The 19,138-nt window shown below is 41.3% G+C and overlaps 1 protein-coding gene across 2 annotated transcripts in view; it reads right to left on the bottom strand.

The window, feature by feature from the left end:
* Positions 1 to 8,007: 8,007 nt before the first annotated feature.
* LOC119651944 (spastin) overlaps positions 8,008 to 19,138 on the bottom strand; it is a 28,253-nt gene continuing 17,122 nt past the window's right edge. The window contains exons 2-6 of one of the 2 annotated variants that reach the window (XM_038055796.1): positions 16,702 to 16,872; positions 16,118 to 16,480; positions 15,387 to 15,568; positions 15,092 to 15,329; positions 8,008 to 9,821 (exon numbers count right to left, since the gene is read on the bottom strand). In XM_038055796.1, the coding sequence (XP_037911724.1) occupies positions 9,076 to 9,821; positions 15,092 to 15,329; positions 15,387 to 15,568; positions 16,118 to 16,480; positions 16,702 to 16,872 (1,700 nt within the window). In that variant the 3' untranslated portion in view covers positions 8,008 to 9,075. The remainder of the gene's footprint in view (positions 9,822 to 15,091; positions 15,330 to 15,386; positions 15,569 to 16,117; positions 16,481 to 16,701; positions 16,873 to 19,138) is intronic. The other variant, XM_038055797.1, reaches the window with a different exon arrangement.

Genomic DNA, 19,138 nt, shown 5'->3' with positions numbered 1-19,138 from the left:
GAAACACCAAAAAAGACTTTTCTCTCTCAACTGTTACGAAACGAAAGCAATTTATTAGTAACATTACATTAATTTGAGCTGATATATAAAATCGAGAAAATTATTGTAAGTGAATGGAGAATTTGAATAAGCAAAAGAAAACGGAAGGTAATGAACTATTAAGGAAATTGCAAGATTAGAAGTAACTGCTTGACGTGAGCGCGATTGTATATCTGATTGTGAGCCGAATGCGATTTATTTTTTGTTTTGTTTTATTCTTTTTAGTTTTCTGATTGTGTGATATGATTAACTAATAAAAAACAGAAGCAGACTTGAAAAATGAGATGCTAAGCGGAAGCAAGCAAAACAGCTAAGAGAAAAAATTGACTAAGGAAAGCATAATGTTAACCGGATTTTAAAGAAACAAGAAAAGAACAATTTTTTCCATGAAAAAGGCGAAACCATTGAAGCAAATTTATACATTTGTTGTAAATTAAATGAATTTCTACGCGAAGACAGACAAAATTGTAAGAAAAAGGCCCACACGTGGTTTATATGAAAAAAAAAGAAAAACGATGGAAATGCCATGCAATATAACACTTGATTATTATTAGTCGTGTCATCCGAAAAGTTCTAATGGATCGTCGCCAATCAAATTGATCTTGCGGAAGATACTTTTTAAATCAAATTTCTGCGCTTATACGAGAGAACGTGCTAATATTCCTTTTTCTAGGTCCTTTTCTTTTTGAATGTCTCGGAAAAAATGCAAGTTTCATCGTATATAGTTTAGCATGCGGGGAATTTGAAAGGATGATAATCTTAAATTGAAAACACGAAAGCGGGAAAAGAAAGATGGGAAAGAATTATTGAACAAAAAAGAAAATCATATTTTTTTGTCACATACATAATTATTGATAGGGAATAGTAAAACTATTTGTTGATGGGCATAAAAATGTACCCGAGATTGTATCTATTGAATGAAAGTGAAACGGTTTTAAGATGGAAATCGACAAGAAATAAATTGATTTTTTTTTAAAAGTTGTGTTTCTTTTTCAACTTAAATGATGTTTTTTTTTGTTCTGCGATGGCTTTGGATGTTTCATGTATGTTGTGGTGGAGAAATGGATACCTAAACGTGGCGCCGGAGGAGAATTGAGCCTTTTTAGCCCTCCGTGACGTTACACCATCATCGCTGGCTTCAATTTGTCATGACCACATCCATGGGATGGCCGATCTGGCTGAAGCCTCAGCTTGGAATCTTTGATCTGTTGCGTCGGTTTACAACTCAACCACGGCTATGAAAGATTGTGATTTTCTAAACACGTATAGCACAATGGGCAATGGAACTATCGTTCGTCCTTCAAAAAAACTGTCCGGAGTAGTAGGGATGGTTCTACATGTCGGAACTTTACAAATCCTGCAGACGCCGAACTGATATTAGGAACCCCTGATAGCATTGGCGGGAAGTGGAGTCAGCTAAAAAACGCAGAAAGAAACCATCGGACATGAACCTCGGCGCGAAAGAAATAAATGGTTGAAGGTCGTTAATCGAAGTCGATGGTAAACGACCAAAAGGCAGGCCGAAACAACGATGGCTTGATACGCTGGATAGGGTTTTAAAAGCCTCAAGATTGCACCCAGATCAGGCATTCGATAGAGCCAACTGGCGAAACCGATCACGACGAACCGACCCCGCTTGTGAACGGGAGAAAGGCTGAATAAAAAGAAGAGGTCGTTAATACGAAAAACGTAGTTAATATCTGAGGAATGAAAAAAAAGAAACCTTAGCGAGCAAATGACATAATATAGAGTATCTAAGTGTAATCTGGCGGTGTTTCTAGCGATTAAATAATTTCAAATAATCAATGTAATGAATGTAATGAACTTATAGGAAATAGGAGAATCAGACGATCATCCTAATAGGCCGAGAACGACCTAGAAGAAAGAGCTATCCCAGAAACTTAAAAAATTGGTGAAATTGACTGTGAAGGTCCGCCCGTAAAGGTTGAGCTCCATCAAAGTGCTCGGTTGACACGTTCTTGCACGCCTCTGTGCTAGCCAGGCTCGGAGGGTCCTTTGAGCACTTTGATCCCTCACGTGTCATTAATAATTAGCGTGCCTATACCGATGTGTAGGTCCGCACCGGACTTAAAAATAGTCAACAAACGAGAGAATTCGCGGCGGCCTAGCGAAGAAAAACCAGTGCAACAATCCATATTGGATAAGCGCCTCGAAGTACGTTAGAGCACTTCATTCAAGGCCGTAACTGTACACTATAGGATTGCAGTAACCTATAGAAGAGAAAATGTGGTCAGCATTGCGCTCGCCCGAGGTTATTACCCTGATTTGACTCAGGTACTCATGCAGCTGAATCGACTGGTATCCGACCTCAAAACACGATATAAATCCCACTGCGACTAGTGAGATTTGAACTCCGACCTTCCGTAAGACAGCCTTGTGCTCTAACTAGTCAGCAATCCGGACAGAAAAACCAGAATGCGAGCTAAAACTGGAAAATAAAAAAAAAACGGCTGAACCGCACGCGTGGAGCCGTAAGTCTCCGGACCCGAGTGCCGCGATCGGTAGGGAAGATCCACGACGGATCACAATCCCGATCATGGTTTCTTCTACCTTAGATTGTTATTGAGGCGCAGGTTTCTTTCCTTCCTTGACATCCTTAGGCCATTATTTAGAGGATGTCCCTATTAAAGTTTTGCGGGGTTAAGGAAACTCATTCAATATTCATAAGATCACAAAAAATGTATAAACGAAAAAGGAAAATGAGAAATTAAAAAAAAAAGAAGAGAAAAAATGCAATTAAATAAAAAAGAAATCAAATCGAAATAGAAAAAAAATCAAATCAAAAAAAAAGAAAAGAAATCTAATCAAAATAGAATTCACGCGATGTTTCACTCCGAGGTCGGCTTGGCGTGTAGTTGTGCTTGACTCGTTTGATTCTGTGAATAAAACATTGAGGTAACCACTAATTGCTTTGTTAACTTCCGTTATTCTGAAATTTCATCATGCAGAATGCAAAAATGTATTTAATCTACTTTAAATGGTACCACAGTTTTTCCTCGAATAGCGACTCGGTTGCAATCACCCACAACAAGAAATCCAGCATCCGATCCTCCTACTCCAACGTTAACAAAAACGTTGGTCCAATATTAAAAAATTAGTAAACGTTTTCTCAAATTTTATAACGCAGCAATCCAATCCATCATTGCGCGCCCTTTTCCACAGACTTTCTTTTAGGAAGAAAAAAAAAACGAAACAATCTCGAACACACAATCATTGATTAAGAAATGAAATTAACCATTGGTAAAGTATAAAACCCGTCGAATTCCCCGACAAAACATTTGTGTCAATAAAATTTCATTCCGTGATTGAAACCATGGGTCTCTCGTTTTCCAATCGTACATTTTTTGTTAATCACTGTTAATTACAGCAGTTTTCGACCGTTGTAGCGATAATTTTAAAAAGTTCCTAAACGTAGACCATTTTAATGAATGTAAACTCATTTTTATAATTAAACCTTCTATGAGATTATTAGAACCGTCGAAAATTCACTTGGTTTGCGTTTTAGCCTCTTTTTCCGCAAATAAAGAAACTGCACTATCGGACCGTTAACCGCCTCGAGTGATTTTTCTCCTCGCCAATTAATTTTCCTTCTTTAGAAACTTTTTTAAATATATTTTTATCGCTTTTGGCAAACACACAGCACGACAAAAACCCTGCGAACTCGGGATTTTCAAATTTTGATTGCTCGAATCAAAGGGCGGACGAGATTCACGAATTCATAATACTTCACTTAATTGAACTTTTGGAAACGTTTTAAAAAGGAATCCTTAATCTCCCCGCGATGCCTAGCAATCCTCCTCAAAGGAAACTCCTAAAATCGTTCCCAGTGTCACTTCACGGCTGTTCGCGGTGCCAATCAAAACCTTTCTCCTCATTTCACCGGACGTTGCACAGCTGGAATCGTTTTAAGGTTTTGTGTAAAACAAAACCTTATTAAAATCGATTCAATGTCTGTCTGTCTGTCTGTCTGTCACACGCATTTTTCTCCAAAACGGCTAAACCAATTCGAACGAAATTCGGTGGACAGATGGGAACTATGAAATCCCATGCATACAGTGAGTGGCATAAATTTAGGTGGAGTTTAAAGGGGGACTCCCCATACATGCAAAGGGGGGATTCAAAAATTTTTTTCACCGGATATAGTTGTGTAGGGTATCAAATGAAAGGTCTCGATTTGTACTTTCCGAAACTGATATTAGTTTTGGCATAAATTGCAAAGTGCGTGAGTAATGAGTCAAAATGTACGCACTTGAAGTGAGACAGGACTCATTTTCGGAAACTACCCAACCCAAAAATCCGAAAAAAATCAGGGTGGTGCGCCTAGGTGAAATCTAGGCCTCAAAATATGTCCCATTCCGATATCTGCTCAAATAAACTTAGTAATAGTATATTACTACTTTTTAGAAATTTACTGAAAAACCCCCCTTAGATTCATCCTAGGTCTTCCGAATTTTGTACCAGTATAGGGGACAATATTTCGTATATATGTGCTAAATTTCATGGAAATCAGGCAATTAACGCCAAAGTTATAGCAATTCAAACTTAGCAATTTCGCCGAGTTTACTGCTTCCAAAGCCATGCGAATCAGATGCTGACGTCATAATTACCCGGAATAATTGACATTCGCGTGGAATATTAAAGTCACATTTATGAAGAATATATTTTTCTGCAGCCCCTTTTAAGGTTTTGTGTAAAACACTTATGTGAAATCTAATCTTCGAGAGATGTCCTATTCCGGTATCTGCTCAAAAAATTTACTAATAGTATATTATCAACTTTCAGAAATTGACTAAAAAACTCCCCTTAAGTTCATCCTGAGTGTATTAAATTTTGCACCGACATAGAGGACAGCCTCGTGCATACACATGCCAAGTTTCATGAAAATCCAACTATTAGTGGGAAAGTTATAGCAGTTCAAACTTATCAATTTCGTGCTAATTAACAGCATCCTAAGCCATACAAATAAGATGCTGACGTCATAATTAATGAGAATAATTGAAATTCGAGTGAAATATTAAAATTCCATTCAAGAAGAATCTAATTCTCCCTAGCCCTTTTTTATATTTGATGTTGGTTAAATTGTTGGCATTTGCTAATAATATTAAACTCAGAGTGTGAAGCGTATGAGGTTGACTATTTCAATACAGGGCTTTCCATCAAATGATTATTTAAATTACTTTCTCAAAATAGATGCCAAAAGAATTTTTAACTATGTGACACGGAACTGTCAGGCTCACCGCTCCTCACATCTTTTTCAGCCTTCAGTTCACAAGCGGGGTCGGCTCGTCGTGATCGGTTTCGTCATTTTATTTTATCAAATGCCTGATCAGGATGTAATCGCGAGACCTTCAAATCCCCATCCAGTGTATCATGCGACCATTGTTTTGGCCGGCTTTTTGGTTGCTTACAATTGACTTCGATGTTCGGACCAATACTGGTTGTTGAATTCTCGTTAGCGTGAATTACGTGACCACACCATCGAAAACGCCTCTCTTGCAGTTTTTCCACGATCGGTGCAAACCCATATCGATCGCGGATATTCTCATTTCAGACGTGATCAAAACGTGTCACGCCACCAGTGCAATGCAACATCTTCGTCCCCATTACCGCAAGACGCCGTTCATTGTCCTTTATAGTCAACACTCAAACTATAGAGAGGGACAGACGGACAACATTGCAGTAAATTTTAGATTAGGGACGTGCGCTGATATGTCGATCACAAAGAACACCAGTTGCGGAATGTCACTTCATCCAGGTGGCGTTAATGCTTGAAACATTTCATTACGCAGCTCTCCATTGGCTGGTAGCATTGACTCGAGATATTTAAATCGCTTAGTTGTTTCAATGGCAGTAATCTGCCTCTCCAGATATTTAAATCGCTGAGTTCTGGCAATGGTGGTAACCTGCCCAGAACTGAGCGATTTAAATATCTCAGGTCAATGCTATAAGCCAATGGAGAACTACGTTATGCTCCTCCTTTAGGGAAACACAAAACCTTTTATACCTGAAGCGTCAAGCTTCCGGTTTCCCGACTTGTTCTTACTACTTTGGGTTAACAATCCCGCTCTTAGCGAGCCTTCAAGGCAGGGAATTCCTTTCACCAACGAGAGGGGAGAGGAGAAAAGGAGCTGTTAGTTCAAGAAATCTTCTGTCATCCGACCTCTCCACCGTCGGGCTCTACTTTGCAACAAGAATGACCCGAACGTAATGCAAAACGCGGCTCCGTCTGTCAGCGCTCCTTAATATGTCTCTGACAATGTTGATTGGAGAGAGCTCCTCTGTGTTTGAATAAAGTTGTTGATGAATCCTACCTCTATGTCATCCGCATCGTCCATAACCCCATTGCAAAACACACAGTCAGGAGATAATGCCTTCCCATTCTTGTGAGGTGAGACTGAAAACTTATGTGCTCAATTATGCTTTCGATTCAGCCAGGTACCTTAGTTGCCATTGAACCGTACATTCCATTTGCCCCTTGTCCCGCTTTACGAAAAGGGATCCCACTCATGTACGTTGCCATTCTTCACGAGCAACCAACTACCCTGAATCTTTTCCCTTGTGCTTGTATATGGTTTTGCGCTCCTTAGCAGGAAGGGCAACGGGAATCACTCGTGTGATCACCATCGCGGCCGGTTCAGAGACAGTGCGGTAGGCAGACGAGACCTACAGAACTCCTCGTCAATGTACTTAAACATACGATATATCTCCTTGCCAAAAGTATCAGCTCTTACCTCCACGCCATATTTCAGAACAGACTGTGCTACCCCGACGTGATTTCCATTTTCCTCTAGCCCTCTAGCTTTCAGCATCTCATGAGGGAGGGAGCGGTTTCTCAAATAATCCCTCAATATCCATAAGAAATAACTTGGCACGGGAAATGAATTGTTTAGTGTGCTTAGAATGTCTTTCCATCTTACGGAATTAAAGGCATTTCTGACATCAATTGTTACGAGGAGCAGGAGAGCTGTGCACCTCAGCTTAATGAACCGCATCCACGACTTGCACTGAAATTGCCTGCCCTAAAGCCGAACTCTCTTGGGGATAAGTCTCGGGCAGCACATATCGTTTCAGCAAGTCTACTCCTGATGAGCTTTTCACAGCAGCTCAGGGTCGCATTTGCTTTTCCTAATCAACGTAAGTCTCATCATCTTCTAGTGGGAAAGAAAAATTGCCCTCTTTCAGGCAAGCATTGAATGCATACTGGGATACCATTGGGTTCTTCTTGTTTTTCATAACAAGGACTGCCTCTTCCAACTCAATTATAAAGAATAGATGGCAATCCTCAGCACCTTCTACGCTGCTGTCATCACTCCACGGATGTGCAGTTAAGTCCTTGAGGGTTTAACGTGAGCACCTGTCTTGCGACTTAATCCCATGGTATTCTTAAGACACGGATTGATTTTGTGACCACAATAAGAGCCCCGCTGAGACAAGCAAAAACGTCTATACCAAGTGTATGGCTTAGCATTCATACTGGTGGATGCAAGACATACCTAACCACGGATGTGCAGCGAACAGTGCCCGTACAATAATGTCAATCTGCTCGTCCTTAAGTAAACAGGGTTTCAACAGAGTCCCGATTTTTCGGGTTGCCAGTACTTTTTCCTTAGACTAATGGCTCCTGCAATCGCTTCCTCTATTGTGAGGGACCCGTCAGTATCAGTAATCGAGGTGCCACCTTCTTTTTCGGTTTAGTCAGTTCTCCGCATCGTTGATTCCCTCAGACGTTCTGCAGGGTGATTTTTACGCTTGTATCTGCGCAAACGGCACTCTCTCATCCTCAAGATGAAGAGCAGTTAATCCGATGGGCATGTTGTTGTTCCCAGTGTGATTTTGTCCGGCCAGATTACCGCACCACAGGTGAATCACTGGCCATACTATTGTGACTAATTTTTGGGGTGCACCTATATGCGTATGTAAAATAATTACAAAATATAGTCAAGAATGTTCATCACTTTTTTTATTATGAAACACTTGAAATTTTGTGTACAACTAATATTGAATAACACGAAAACACATTCTTTTTCTAAACAACGCAAAAATACCTAAGTAGGGACTGTTTTAAGTGTATAAATTTGTGTAACGATATCATTTCTGTCCTTAAAACAACTGGAAGTGGAGCATACTTGGCAATATTTATAGATCGCTTAAGTGGCAATTCCCTGCACAAAATACAATGTGATTTTGTTAGTACGTAATATTGTGAATCAATTTCAAGCATTGTCGCGTAATTCAATGACAATGAAGACACTGTACGATGGGCCATGATGTATTTTCGCGTGCAACTTAAACGATTGACTTCAATTTAAAACTTAATCACCTACGCTAAGACTATGAATAAATACATTACAAGGACTAGGCACACAAAAATAATATCGAAGAAAAATTATCTCTCCAGAGTGTTAACAAAACATCATTATTCTATCGCCCCACCCTCCATACTAGCCCCCGTCAACCTAATTTTTCTGTTAACATTCATTTGAAATTTTACTTTACATTCTTGCGCTCACAATCTCGCTCACATTACAATGAATGGATCACATAGCACAGCGACACGACTACACTACAGGAGAAATTAACTTGAGTTATCCGTAATGATTACATATTACAATAGTTATTATTAAATTTTAACTTCTAATTGTTGTTTGTTTTATAAAAGTAGCAAATGTTTCTCTTAAGTTCACTGAACATATTTACCGCATGGAATGTGCATATTTAAAGCAGCAAAACGAATGCAATTTTGTGCTTCGCTTCAAGTCCGTTTCTTAATTAATTCTCAAGATTGATATTTCACAATTTTTCAACTAAAACTACTTAGAAATCAAGTGCAATTTAGGAAGCATTGAAACGTAATGACTATAACTCATCAATAATGGTACCCGAGGTTCGTTGTGTGTGAATGAATACAATCAAAACAACTCAAAAAAAAAAAACATGTGTAACCGTAAAATGACGAAACAAGGTCCATTGAACAATAAAATGCGGCATTAAGCGAGCGCGATAAAAACGGCTTATTTACATTGTAATATCACCATAATCTTGTGACCATTTCTCATAAGATATTAGACTTTGTGGCGCGACTGATCGGCGAATGCGTTTTAATGAATTGTAGAAATCCTGTTCTGTAATACTGCGCACTGCACTCACATCCAAACGCTTAACTTGTTCAACATTCAATTCCCGAATCGGCTCTAAAGCAGCATCTTTGGCTAACGCCGTCAGATCAGAGCCTGAATATCCTTCAGTGGCCATGGCTAAGCGCTTCAATGCTTCCGCCCCCAGTGGGCTTCCCTGTTTTTCTAACAATTTCTTTAATAATAATTCTCGTGTATCCCTGTCAGGTAATGAGACGTATACTCGCTTCGTGAAGCGCCTTAGAGCCGCTTCATCAAGCTCCTGTGGTCGATTTGTCGCTGCCAGCACAACAATACGATCACTGTCCGGATTTCCCGGTAAACCGTCGAATTCGACTAGAAATTCAGTTTTCAAACGACGCGAAGCCTCATGCTCCCCCGTGCTACGCTCCGAAAGCAGCGAGTCGACTTCGTCTATAAATATTATTGAGGGTTGCATTTCTCGAGCAACAGCGAATAATGCCCGAACTAGCTTTTCCCCATCGCCTACATACTTGCTGGTTAACGATGCTGCTGAAATGTTGAAAAACGTTGCACTGCATTCGGTGGCTACAGCGCGAGCAAGCAGTGTTTTTCCGTTGCCTGGTGGACCAAACAGCAGCAAGCCTTTGGCAGGGGCACGTAAACCTGAAAGAAGTAATGATCGAAAAATTACTGAATGAAATGGAAACGTTTTAGCAGAATTCAATAGAGCGCAAGAGATAGTAGAGGATAAAGGATTAACATTACCAACCAGCTCAAATGTTCTTATTGACTCTTGTGATTTAGTATCACAGTCGTAGACGCACACTCAAATTACGAATTAGTTCGGCCAAATAAGGCTAGCAAACTGCAAATCTAAAATATAATTCTACTTCAGAAACGGCTAAGATGCCTCGGAGGCGGACTGATTATTCGACCACTTTTTGCTTTCGTCGTCGGTTTATAATTGAATTTTGCAAGGTACATGTCTCCATTGTTCCAATTCCGGATTAAGGCTTACTGCATCCGTAGACATAATATTAACTGCAAGTCTAATCCAGAATGAGGAACATCTCAATAATTTAGTACTTCCGATACAAAAGAGGAGCGGGCTTGCTGTGATAAACTGAATGCAGTCCAGTAGAGGCTTCGTAAAATTTTGATATTGTAATCATGATGGGTAATCTGAATACCAAGTTAGACTCTGATAGCACCTTGCTCGGAGGTGTGATGAGAAGACACAGTCTTGGGTACCGCAATGGCAAAGTTGAGGATTTTGCGGTTTTCATTTCCACCGGCTCGTCATTGGCGGCAGAGTGTTCTAGCATAGAGCATGCCCAAAAGTCAGTTGGGTTTACCGACCGGTAACATACATCTTATTAGATCCAACGCAACGCAATTAGCGCTAGGTTTAGAAGTTACTTTCTGGTTGTACGAAACAAGAGCTTGAACTACGACACCACGGCAAATTTCGATAAGTGGTGTGTGGCGTGCAACATAACAAAAGCATCACGGAACAGCTCTCAGGTGATTGCAAGCCTTTCAATGGTCCAGTCAGGGACGTTAACGGTAGTTTCCACATCCACGATAACGAGCAGTCTAAGAGGTGAAAGGAGTATGTCACCACGGTTCTCAACATTTGGGTAAGTTCCACCTCTTTTGAATGAAATGACTAATCACCGTAATATGGAGATGCAAACTGCTTCTCCAAAAAGAAGTGCAATTATTTTTGCCACCAACGCATTCAGCAAGGCAAAGCTACTGGACTTGATCGCCTCTCTACGGAACTGTTCCTTGTAGAATCTGCAGTTTCCAAGAATTGATATTTCTTCTCATTCGAAAATTTTGGGAATATAAGATCTTCCCCAATAAGCGAAAGAAGAGGTTGACGGTTAAAACACCAAAAAGTGGCACTCGACATGTGTGCGACAATTGGAGGGGTATTTCTTGACACCACCAAAATCAGTCGACATCAGTCGCCATTGTTGGATAGTAAAGTAATTTCCAGATTGAAGCTTCACCTGCTGTTCACCTATTTTGAGAAGACTTTCATCAGCGTGAACCGGGAGTGTATCTGGAATGCTCTACGCACCAGGGGCATTTCCGAGATACAAATAGTTATTACCAGAGCGGCATCTGATGTAGAACGTGCTACGTCGATTTAAAATTTCAAACGAATTTGAAGTCTAAAGTGCTATCCGCCAGAGATACATAGTGACAAAAATATTAATTCCTCTCATTATCGGTGGCGCTCTTCATCCTGCCGTGCTTGCTCTCTCATAGGGTCATGGGCCTTGGCCAAATGGCTCGGGATTTGGGAAAAGGAATTTGCTTGAAGGTTCATCACACTTCTCTTATCTGCACTGAAGGTTTCGATAAATTTGTCCCATTAACAGCGCTAGATCCCCCTTCGCAGTTTGGCTACAATATGGAAATGCAGAGACATCAATGCTAGCATCTAATGCTACAAGAGATCTTAGTGGAGTCGAAATGAGATCTACACCGGATGCTTTTCAAAAAAGCTCAAAATTTGAGGTCACCACTGAAGGCAACTTTACCCCTAGGCAATTGAGATTCATCGAGGAACTCGGAAAGGAACTTGGAAAGTCCCCGGACTGACATAACTATCGATGCTGTAAAAGGCGATTGTGGAAGGCAGCAAACTGCAACAGCGTTTGTTTCATTGGGGACGCATAAATGAACTCTGTGAGTTCATTAAGGAGAGGCGGAATATCCACCAAAATATCAGGGCTCTGATACGTGGTATTAAGCTGTCCTATATTAGGGCGGTGGAGGATAAAAACGCCCAAGCGTCATGTGGCAGAGTCCCACGGGAGACGCAGGTGACGCCACTTCAGCGTAAGATAGGCGAGAACGCGGGCAAACGGAGTAGAGATGGAATAAGTGAATCTCTTGGTGTCCAACAAGCGGTCAGGAAGAAAAAAGCTTCATCGCCATAGAAAGCTGCACCGGCGAAAGTTCCGGGTAGTTCTTCGATTACGAGTCCAACTGTGACAAAAGGGGAGCAGCCTACAGCTCGTAAACCCGAAGAATGGACAAAGGTGGACGACAAAAAGCTGCACAAGGAGAAAAAGAAGACTCCTCCGGAAGTAGTCATTATTTCCAAGAAAGGAGATATGTCCTACGCCGACATCCTTCGGAAAGTCAAAGCCGATCTGGAACTGACAGACCTGGGTGGCAGTGTGAGCCGTATCAGGCGTACGCAGAAGGGGAATCTGTTGCTGGAACTAAAGAAATCTAGCGAGAAGATAGTGGAAAGCTTTTGCAGCCAGGTGGAGAATGTGCTAGGTGAGCAAGGCAAGCTGACGTGAAAGCTCGGAAGCAACAAATAGTGATCAAGTGCAAAGACCTAGACGAGGTCACATCACCAGAGGATATCTGTGCTGCCCTAAGGGAACAATTCAACCTTAGTGACCTAGAAGACAGTGCCATCAAAAGGATGAAGAAGGCATATGGAGATACACAGACTATTATTAGCTTGCCGGTGGAATCAGGAATTAAACTGATTACCGGGGGCAAGGTAAGAATAGGTTGGGTCATGTGTCGACTTAGGGAGCAGAAATCTCTGAAGAGACGCTTTAGATGCCTCGATTTCGGTCACTTTGCAGCAGCATGTACTAGCGAGTACGATAGGTCGAAAAGGTGCACAAAGTGTGGTGAAGAGGGCCACCTTATGAAAGACTGCACTGAAGATCCGCAATGCATATTATGCAAAGGGAGAACGGAAGTAGATGATCGGCACGTTGCAGGTGGTGACAGGGGCCCGGCGTATAGGAGCGATCTGAACCGTAAGACTTAATGAGGTTGATACAAATCAACCTCAACCATTGCGAGGTAGCTCAAGACTTGCTCTCGCAAACCATTCGAGGGTCGAATGTGGACGTGGCGAAAATATGTGAACCGTACCGAAATTACGCTAGTGCTACGTGGGTGAAAGACTCATTATTTCCCAGCCATTCCAGAAACAATGGCATTCCCGGAAACCGGCTTTGTACGGGCGAAAGACAACGGCGTCCATATCTACAGCTGCTATGCTCCTAGTGCAACATTAGCGCAATATGTCGAGATGCTGGATGGCAATCATTGCCGGCGATTTCAACGCGTGGGCTTTAGACTGGGGAAGTCGAGTGACGAACACTAGGGGCCAAATCTTGCTTCAAACCTTCGCGGAGTTGGACATCGTGCTGACCAACGTTGCATGCGGCAAAGGACTAGGCTCAATTGTGGATCTAACCTACCTCGTTGACGAGAAGGATGGTCTGGTGGGTGAGTGAACACCATACCCACAGTGATGGTCACTGTGGGTATATTGCTGCTGGCCATCTTTCTCAACATCAGGAACGGGGGAGGCGACAGTCGAGTGAGCATCAAAAGTGGAAAAATCAGGATAGCTGGGTAATCCACTGGAGCTTTCAAGGAAGAGATTTTCCTGACGGTATTTAGAAGGAGGTTACGACCCGAAGGGAACGGCGCTGGAAAAAGTGAGCCAGTTATTTCAACGGATAATTGAGGACTGCGACTCTACAATGACGCGACGCAAGTTCCATTACAGTAGGAAACCAAACTACGGGCGGAACCAAAAAATCACGCTACTGAGAGCATCTTGATGCCAAATATTGGAGGACCGAAATCTAATCGCCGGCTGCTTATCGCAGGGGTGGTGAAATCCATCCTGCTATCCCCGGCTTCTGTCTGGGCGTGCGCACTGGATAACACAGTGAACTAGAGAAGGGTAAGCTCGGCATACCGGCCAATCGCGCTGAGGGTGTGCAGTGCAAATAGAACGATATCAGGTGAAGCAGGGTGTGTCATCACGGGAATGATTCCCTTGGATCTTCTGGCAAACGAGACACACTGTCTCTACCGGAGAAGGAGGGTGAATCCGGCCGAAGTGACTGTGGGCTTCCTAAAAGGTACTAGGAAGGAGCTATACAAGAGATTGCAGCAACGGTGAGATAATTGCGAAAAGAGCTGCTGGACGCATACACTGATCCCGTGTATTGAGAGATGGGTTGAGCGCAAGCATGGAGAATTAAATTACCACCACCAGGAACTGCGTTATCCTTGCGGGACACGGTGGAGACAGGAAGTACTTGCATCTCTTCGGATTGGAAGGCTGCCCCGAATGCGCCGCTACACCCGAGGATCCGGAGCATGTTATGTTCCACTGTCCGAGGAGGGGATGCTGAGGTCCGCAGCAAACTGGAGTAATAAGCGGAACAGTAACTGCGATATAAGAGAAGCTGAAGGAACTGGAACGAGCTCGGAAAGCGCGACGGACGCTCGACTTACATGCAAAAGGGGGATGTAAATTTTTTTTTCTCCAAATATAGTCATATTGGGTATCAAATGAAAAGTTTCGATTAGTACTTTCCAAAGCTGGTCTTAGATTTGGCATTTGTTGGGAGGGCGGGGAGTTCGGGGGGTCGAAAGTGATCATTTATTTAACGGGGCCATTCTCAGAAACTGCTTAACCGAAAAATCTGAACAAAATCAAAAGGCCGCCACTATATGGTGGCTAACCTCCGAAATACCTTCCATACCGATATCCCGTCAAATAAAGTTAATAATAGTATATTACTATAATTTTCAGTAATTGACTGCAGGCCTTGTTCAAGACAACGCGTTATCCATCTAATCTTAAAGATGCTGAATATACTTAAAAGAATATGTTTAACTGATGTGGGAGTCCAACTAGGTTTTCAAGAGAAATATTCGCAAACATTTTGTTAAACAAAACAGAGACTAGGCAACGCGAAGTTATTTCTTTTCGCTTGTGAAAATTTCTTCAGAGTGAAGCTCAAGGTTGTTTTGCAACAAAAGAAACTTTTTAGTGGTTTACCCTTTTCTATTTCGCAGGCACATTTTTTCAAATATGACAATATTTGGAGTTCGTTTGTTGATTGCACACTAACCTGTAAATAATTCTGGACGCACCGATGGCAATATAACCATCTCTTGTAACGCCTGTTTAGCTGTTTCCTGGCCTGCAATATCCGACCATTCAACTTTTGCTCCTCCCTCTACAATTTCATCTAGAATGATTTGAACCAACTTCGGCTCAACACCTTTCACATTAATCGACGGAATCGGTGTACCACTAGACGATGTACCAAGCGGAGTTTTCGATCGAGGTGATGTATTTCGACCCGTCTTCAAGGAAAAATATCGGTTAAACCAACGTATATAGTGAAACTTCAATATAAATACCGATAGTTGTCTCCTAACGGCTGGTGGAGTAGCGGCCGTTCTCATTGGTTGTCGTGAGGTTCCATTACTGTTCCCATTTGTAACTGCTTTTGATCCTAAATTACGTGGAAGCGTTTGTGATTTATTGAAAACACCTAAATTACCCGGTCTCTTACTTCCCACGGTGAGTTTGCGACCAGAAGCTAAAATGTAATGTTTTTCGATAATGATATCATTTTAAAAGTCAATGGCGTTTCCAATCGAATCACAGTCGTGCATTTAATGTATGGGTTTTAAGATAAACGAATAATCCAAGAGTTTACGTGAAAGTACAATACATTGCTTGAATTAGATATCTCAAAATTGAACTCCATTTAGCTTAGAATCATTAAAGTGTAGAAATATTAACTGCGAAAACGAAAAGGCAAATCTTTACTTCAAATTCGTGATTTGATTGGAAAAGATAAAACTTATTTCGGGTCGAATCAAGTTACTCAAAGTTAGTTTTGCTAAAATTTCTTACAACTACCAATTATCAAATAAAATTAACATTTGGCGATGACATGCAAGCCTAGTTCGAAAAACTGAAATAATGATACGCAATGGTGAGGCAAATTCATTAAAATATACTCCCACACGCAACAAACTGTTTAAGTACATACATTTCCGTGGCATTAATGTGTACACTAACTATTCTATTCGATTACTTCTATGATGTTGTTCATCATTCCGTCATCCTCAACGAGCCTTACCTGCTTCTTTTTGTTGAGTATTTGTCGTCCGCATTGCACTAACGTTTTTAGACGTTCCTACATTTTTCTGATTGGCACTTGGACTATTATTGCTAACTTTGGTGGTAGACAACATTTGTGTTGGTCTCGACGTGGTGATCGTCATTTTACCATTTGTTTGTTTGTTTGTCTGTATTTTAGTTTTCTTATCATTAACAAGAGGACTCACCGCCTGAACTTTGGTCGTTCTGGGCGATGAAGATTGTTTGCTGAGAATTTCATTTCTCAGATTCCTTGTTGCGGCAGTTTTCGCTCTTGGAGATTCGTATGTACGATTACTATTTATTTCAAGCATTTCTAATCGAGTTGCCTCCATTTTTAGCTCTATAATGTAATATTTAACACCAGGAATATATGAAAACAGGTGGAATAAAAATAAAAAATCATAAATAGAAAATTAAACAGATTCAAATTATAATAAAGTATGTGGCAACACATTCATGTCTAACGAACTCAATTTTTGTACACAAATCGGATGCAAATTTTATATACGACAAATATGTAACACACAATCTAACGTGCTGCGTAACGAATATTGAACTCACCTAAGAAATGCAACCGATCCCGTGCCATAGATAGGTTCGTTTGCATTTTCTCGTGCAAGCGTTGTGCCCGATCCCAAACTTCACCTCGACCGCTCCAACAATCAACAGCTATCCCATCCTCTAATTCTTTAATTCCCTTACGATATAACTCTATTGCTAATTCTTTGTGTCCTGAAAGGAAAGAAAAAATATGATTTATTCACGCAATACTTTAGGCTCTGAAAGCTATTATTAGAGACATGCGGAGAAAGGTTGGAAAAATGTTATATCTTGGCTTCTGGTTAGCTACGTTCGCATTTAAGAAATCAGAACAATCGAGCAATATACGAAACAAACGTCAGAAGACGATGTCTCCTCTCTGTCCCGTGAGGAAGTTCCATGTCGCCATAGTGTCGGCGGAGTGCTGGAGTCATGGAACTAGCACTTCTGTGATCTCTGAACAAAAAAGCCCTGCAGAGATCCTTGGGAAAAGAGGATGTAAGAAACTTCCCTGCTAAGCTGCTTCAGTCACCAAAGATATTGGAAGATAACATCTCGAGAGATTGATAACTCTGGATTCCTCTCGTTAGTTTCTGGCAGCGGAGGTCAGAATTAATCCTTTGGGCAGGCTGAGGTAGTTCATAATGAATGATTCCCTTCTAAGTCCACCAGCAACATAGAATCATCTTCTTGTTCGTCAATTTTGTCTTTGTAATCATTTCTAGAGCTTTATATCGTTCTACCACACGCATTTTCACTCAAAACTGCCGTACTTTACCACTGAAGTACTTTTTTCCTTACATTCACCTCATTGACTTTTCTAAATGAGCATGAATTTTATTTGAAATCCATTTTTCAAGTCAAATAACTTTTAACAGCATAGAAAAAATGCGCATCGAAGGCTCATTCATTAATATAGAATTTGTAATGTCAAGAGCATGCAATCGCAATGGAACGATCACACATTTATGATGCACATAATGAGAAGCCACTGAATTCAACGAACTTAGTGTAAGACGACTTAAGAGTTTATGATATGACTACTGAAAAAAAAAACATTAAAACAGTAAGAAAGAATGACTTTCGCCATCCAATCCACCTCACCTCGTGCAACAAATTTGCTTTCAACCTGCCAAAATAATGTCAAGTCAGACACCGAAGGTTGATTGTGGAAAGCCTTTGTTAATGGGAGATCTCTTTCTCAAGAGGACATTTAGACAGGGTTATGCGGGGGATAGAGTCAGCATGGTTCGGACTCGCCAAGGACTTGAAAAACGTGGGCTGATCTTTGTTTAGGAGACGGAAATTGAAGCTTCCAACAGTGCCCTCAAAAGCGCGGCCCTGGGAGGAAATATAGAAGTCTCTGGATTATTATGTTGTGAGTCTGGATGTTGCACAAAAGACAGGCTGCCTTTGACAGGCCATGTCACATTTACCATCCTTTCCATAATTAAGACATCTCTCGATATTTGGCTTACAGAATTGGGAGGTGTAGCTTAGACCCACACTTGTAGCACTGCCTAGGCTCGGGGACGAAATATTTGACGCGTGTCCGGGTATACCCATGATGTGACATGATGTGTTGCAGCAGTTCAGCTCCAAAGAAAGCCACTTTAACGGTCGTGAAAGGAGGGAAATCCTGTGGATTCTCAGGATTTCTTCTATTTAGGCGCATAACACTAGCAATCTTTAGGTCAGAGATTGCATCCCTGAGGATCTAATCTTCGGTAAAGACCATCGAGGCTCTTTAATAATATCAAAGGATAGATCGTTAATAATACCAAAAGACCCTCGCGAAACCAATCTTTTTGACATCCAGAACTTTAAGACCCCTAATCAACTCGAAAAACTTCTCCGTTCGTCTTCAAGAATAGTTTTACCCGCCAGCCCCAGTTAGTTTTTCCTAGGGGCTTCATCATAGAGAACAGCGTCAGGTTGGTGATTTTCCGGAAGCTTTGGGAACTATACTTTCAATAGTGGGTATTCTTTTTTTGTGCAGATTTTGTTAGGTTGGTCTGCTTATGGATATGAAATATATATATATATATATATATGAACCTCTTATTAATTGATCTGCAGTTCTTTTTGGCCAGCTTACTTTTGAATTTAATGATAACGAAATCGAATTCTAGCGAACTTCCCCGACGAGGGGTCTCGCCTTCCGCGCCCCCCATATCGCCGGTTGTACAGGCTGACAGACTCCGCCGGCTAGAGTCTGTGTGAGCCACGAAGATAAAGGGGACGAAGAGACTCGTGGGAGGCACAGGGAACAAAAAATAGCGCGCAGGAGTGGAGAGACAAAAAACGAATTCTGATATTCAGTGTGATAGGGAAATGTAAAAGTGCGCCGGCAAAATAGCCTAACTACGCAAATATTTAATGAAAAAGCACAAGGAGAAGGTGAAATAAATCAAAAAGAGGACGCGATTTCCGCACAAACTTGTGTTCAAGCATTCCA

This window comes from Hermetia illucens, chromosome 3 (assembly GCF_905115235.1).
Source record: "Hermetia illucens chromosome 3, iHerIll2.2.curated.20191125, whole genome shotgun sequence".
Classification (NCBI taxonomy): domain Eukaryota; kingdom Metazoa; phylum Arthropoda; class Insecta; order Diptera; family Stratiomyidae; genus Hermetia; species Hermetia illucens.
The sequence above is the reverse complement of the archived record's forward strand: the minus strand, read 5'-3'. Positions and strand labels throughout refer to the sequence as shown.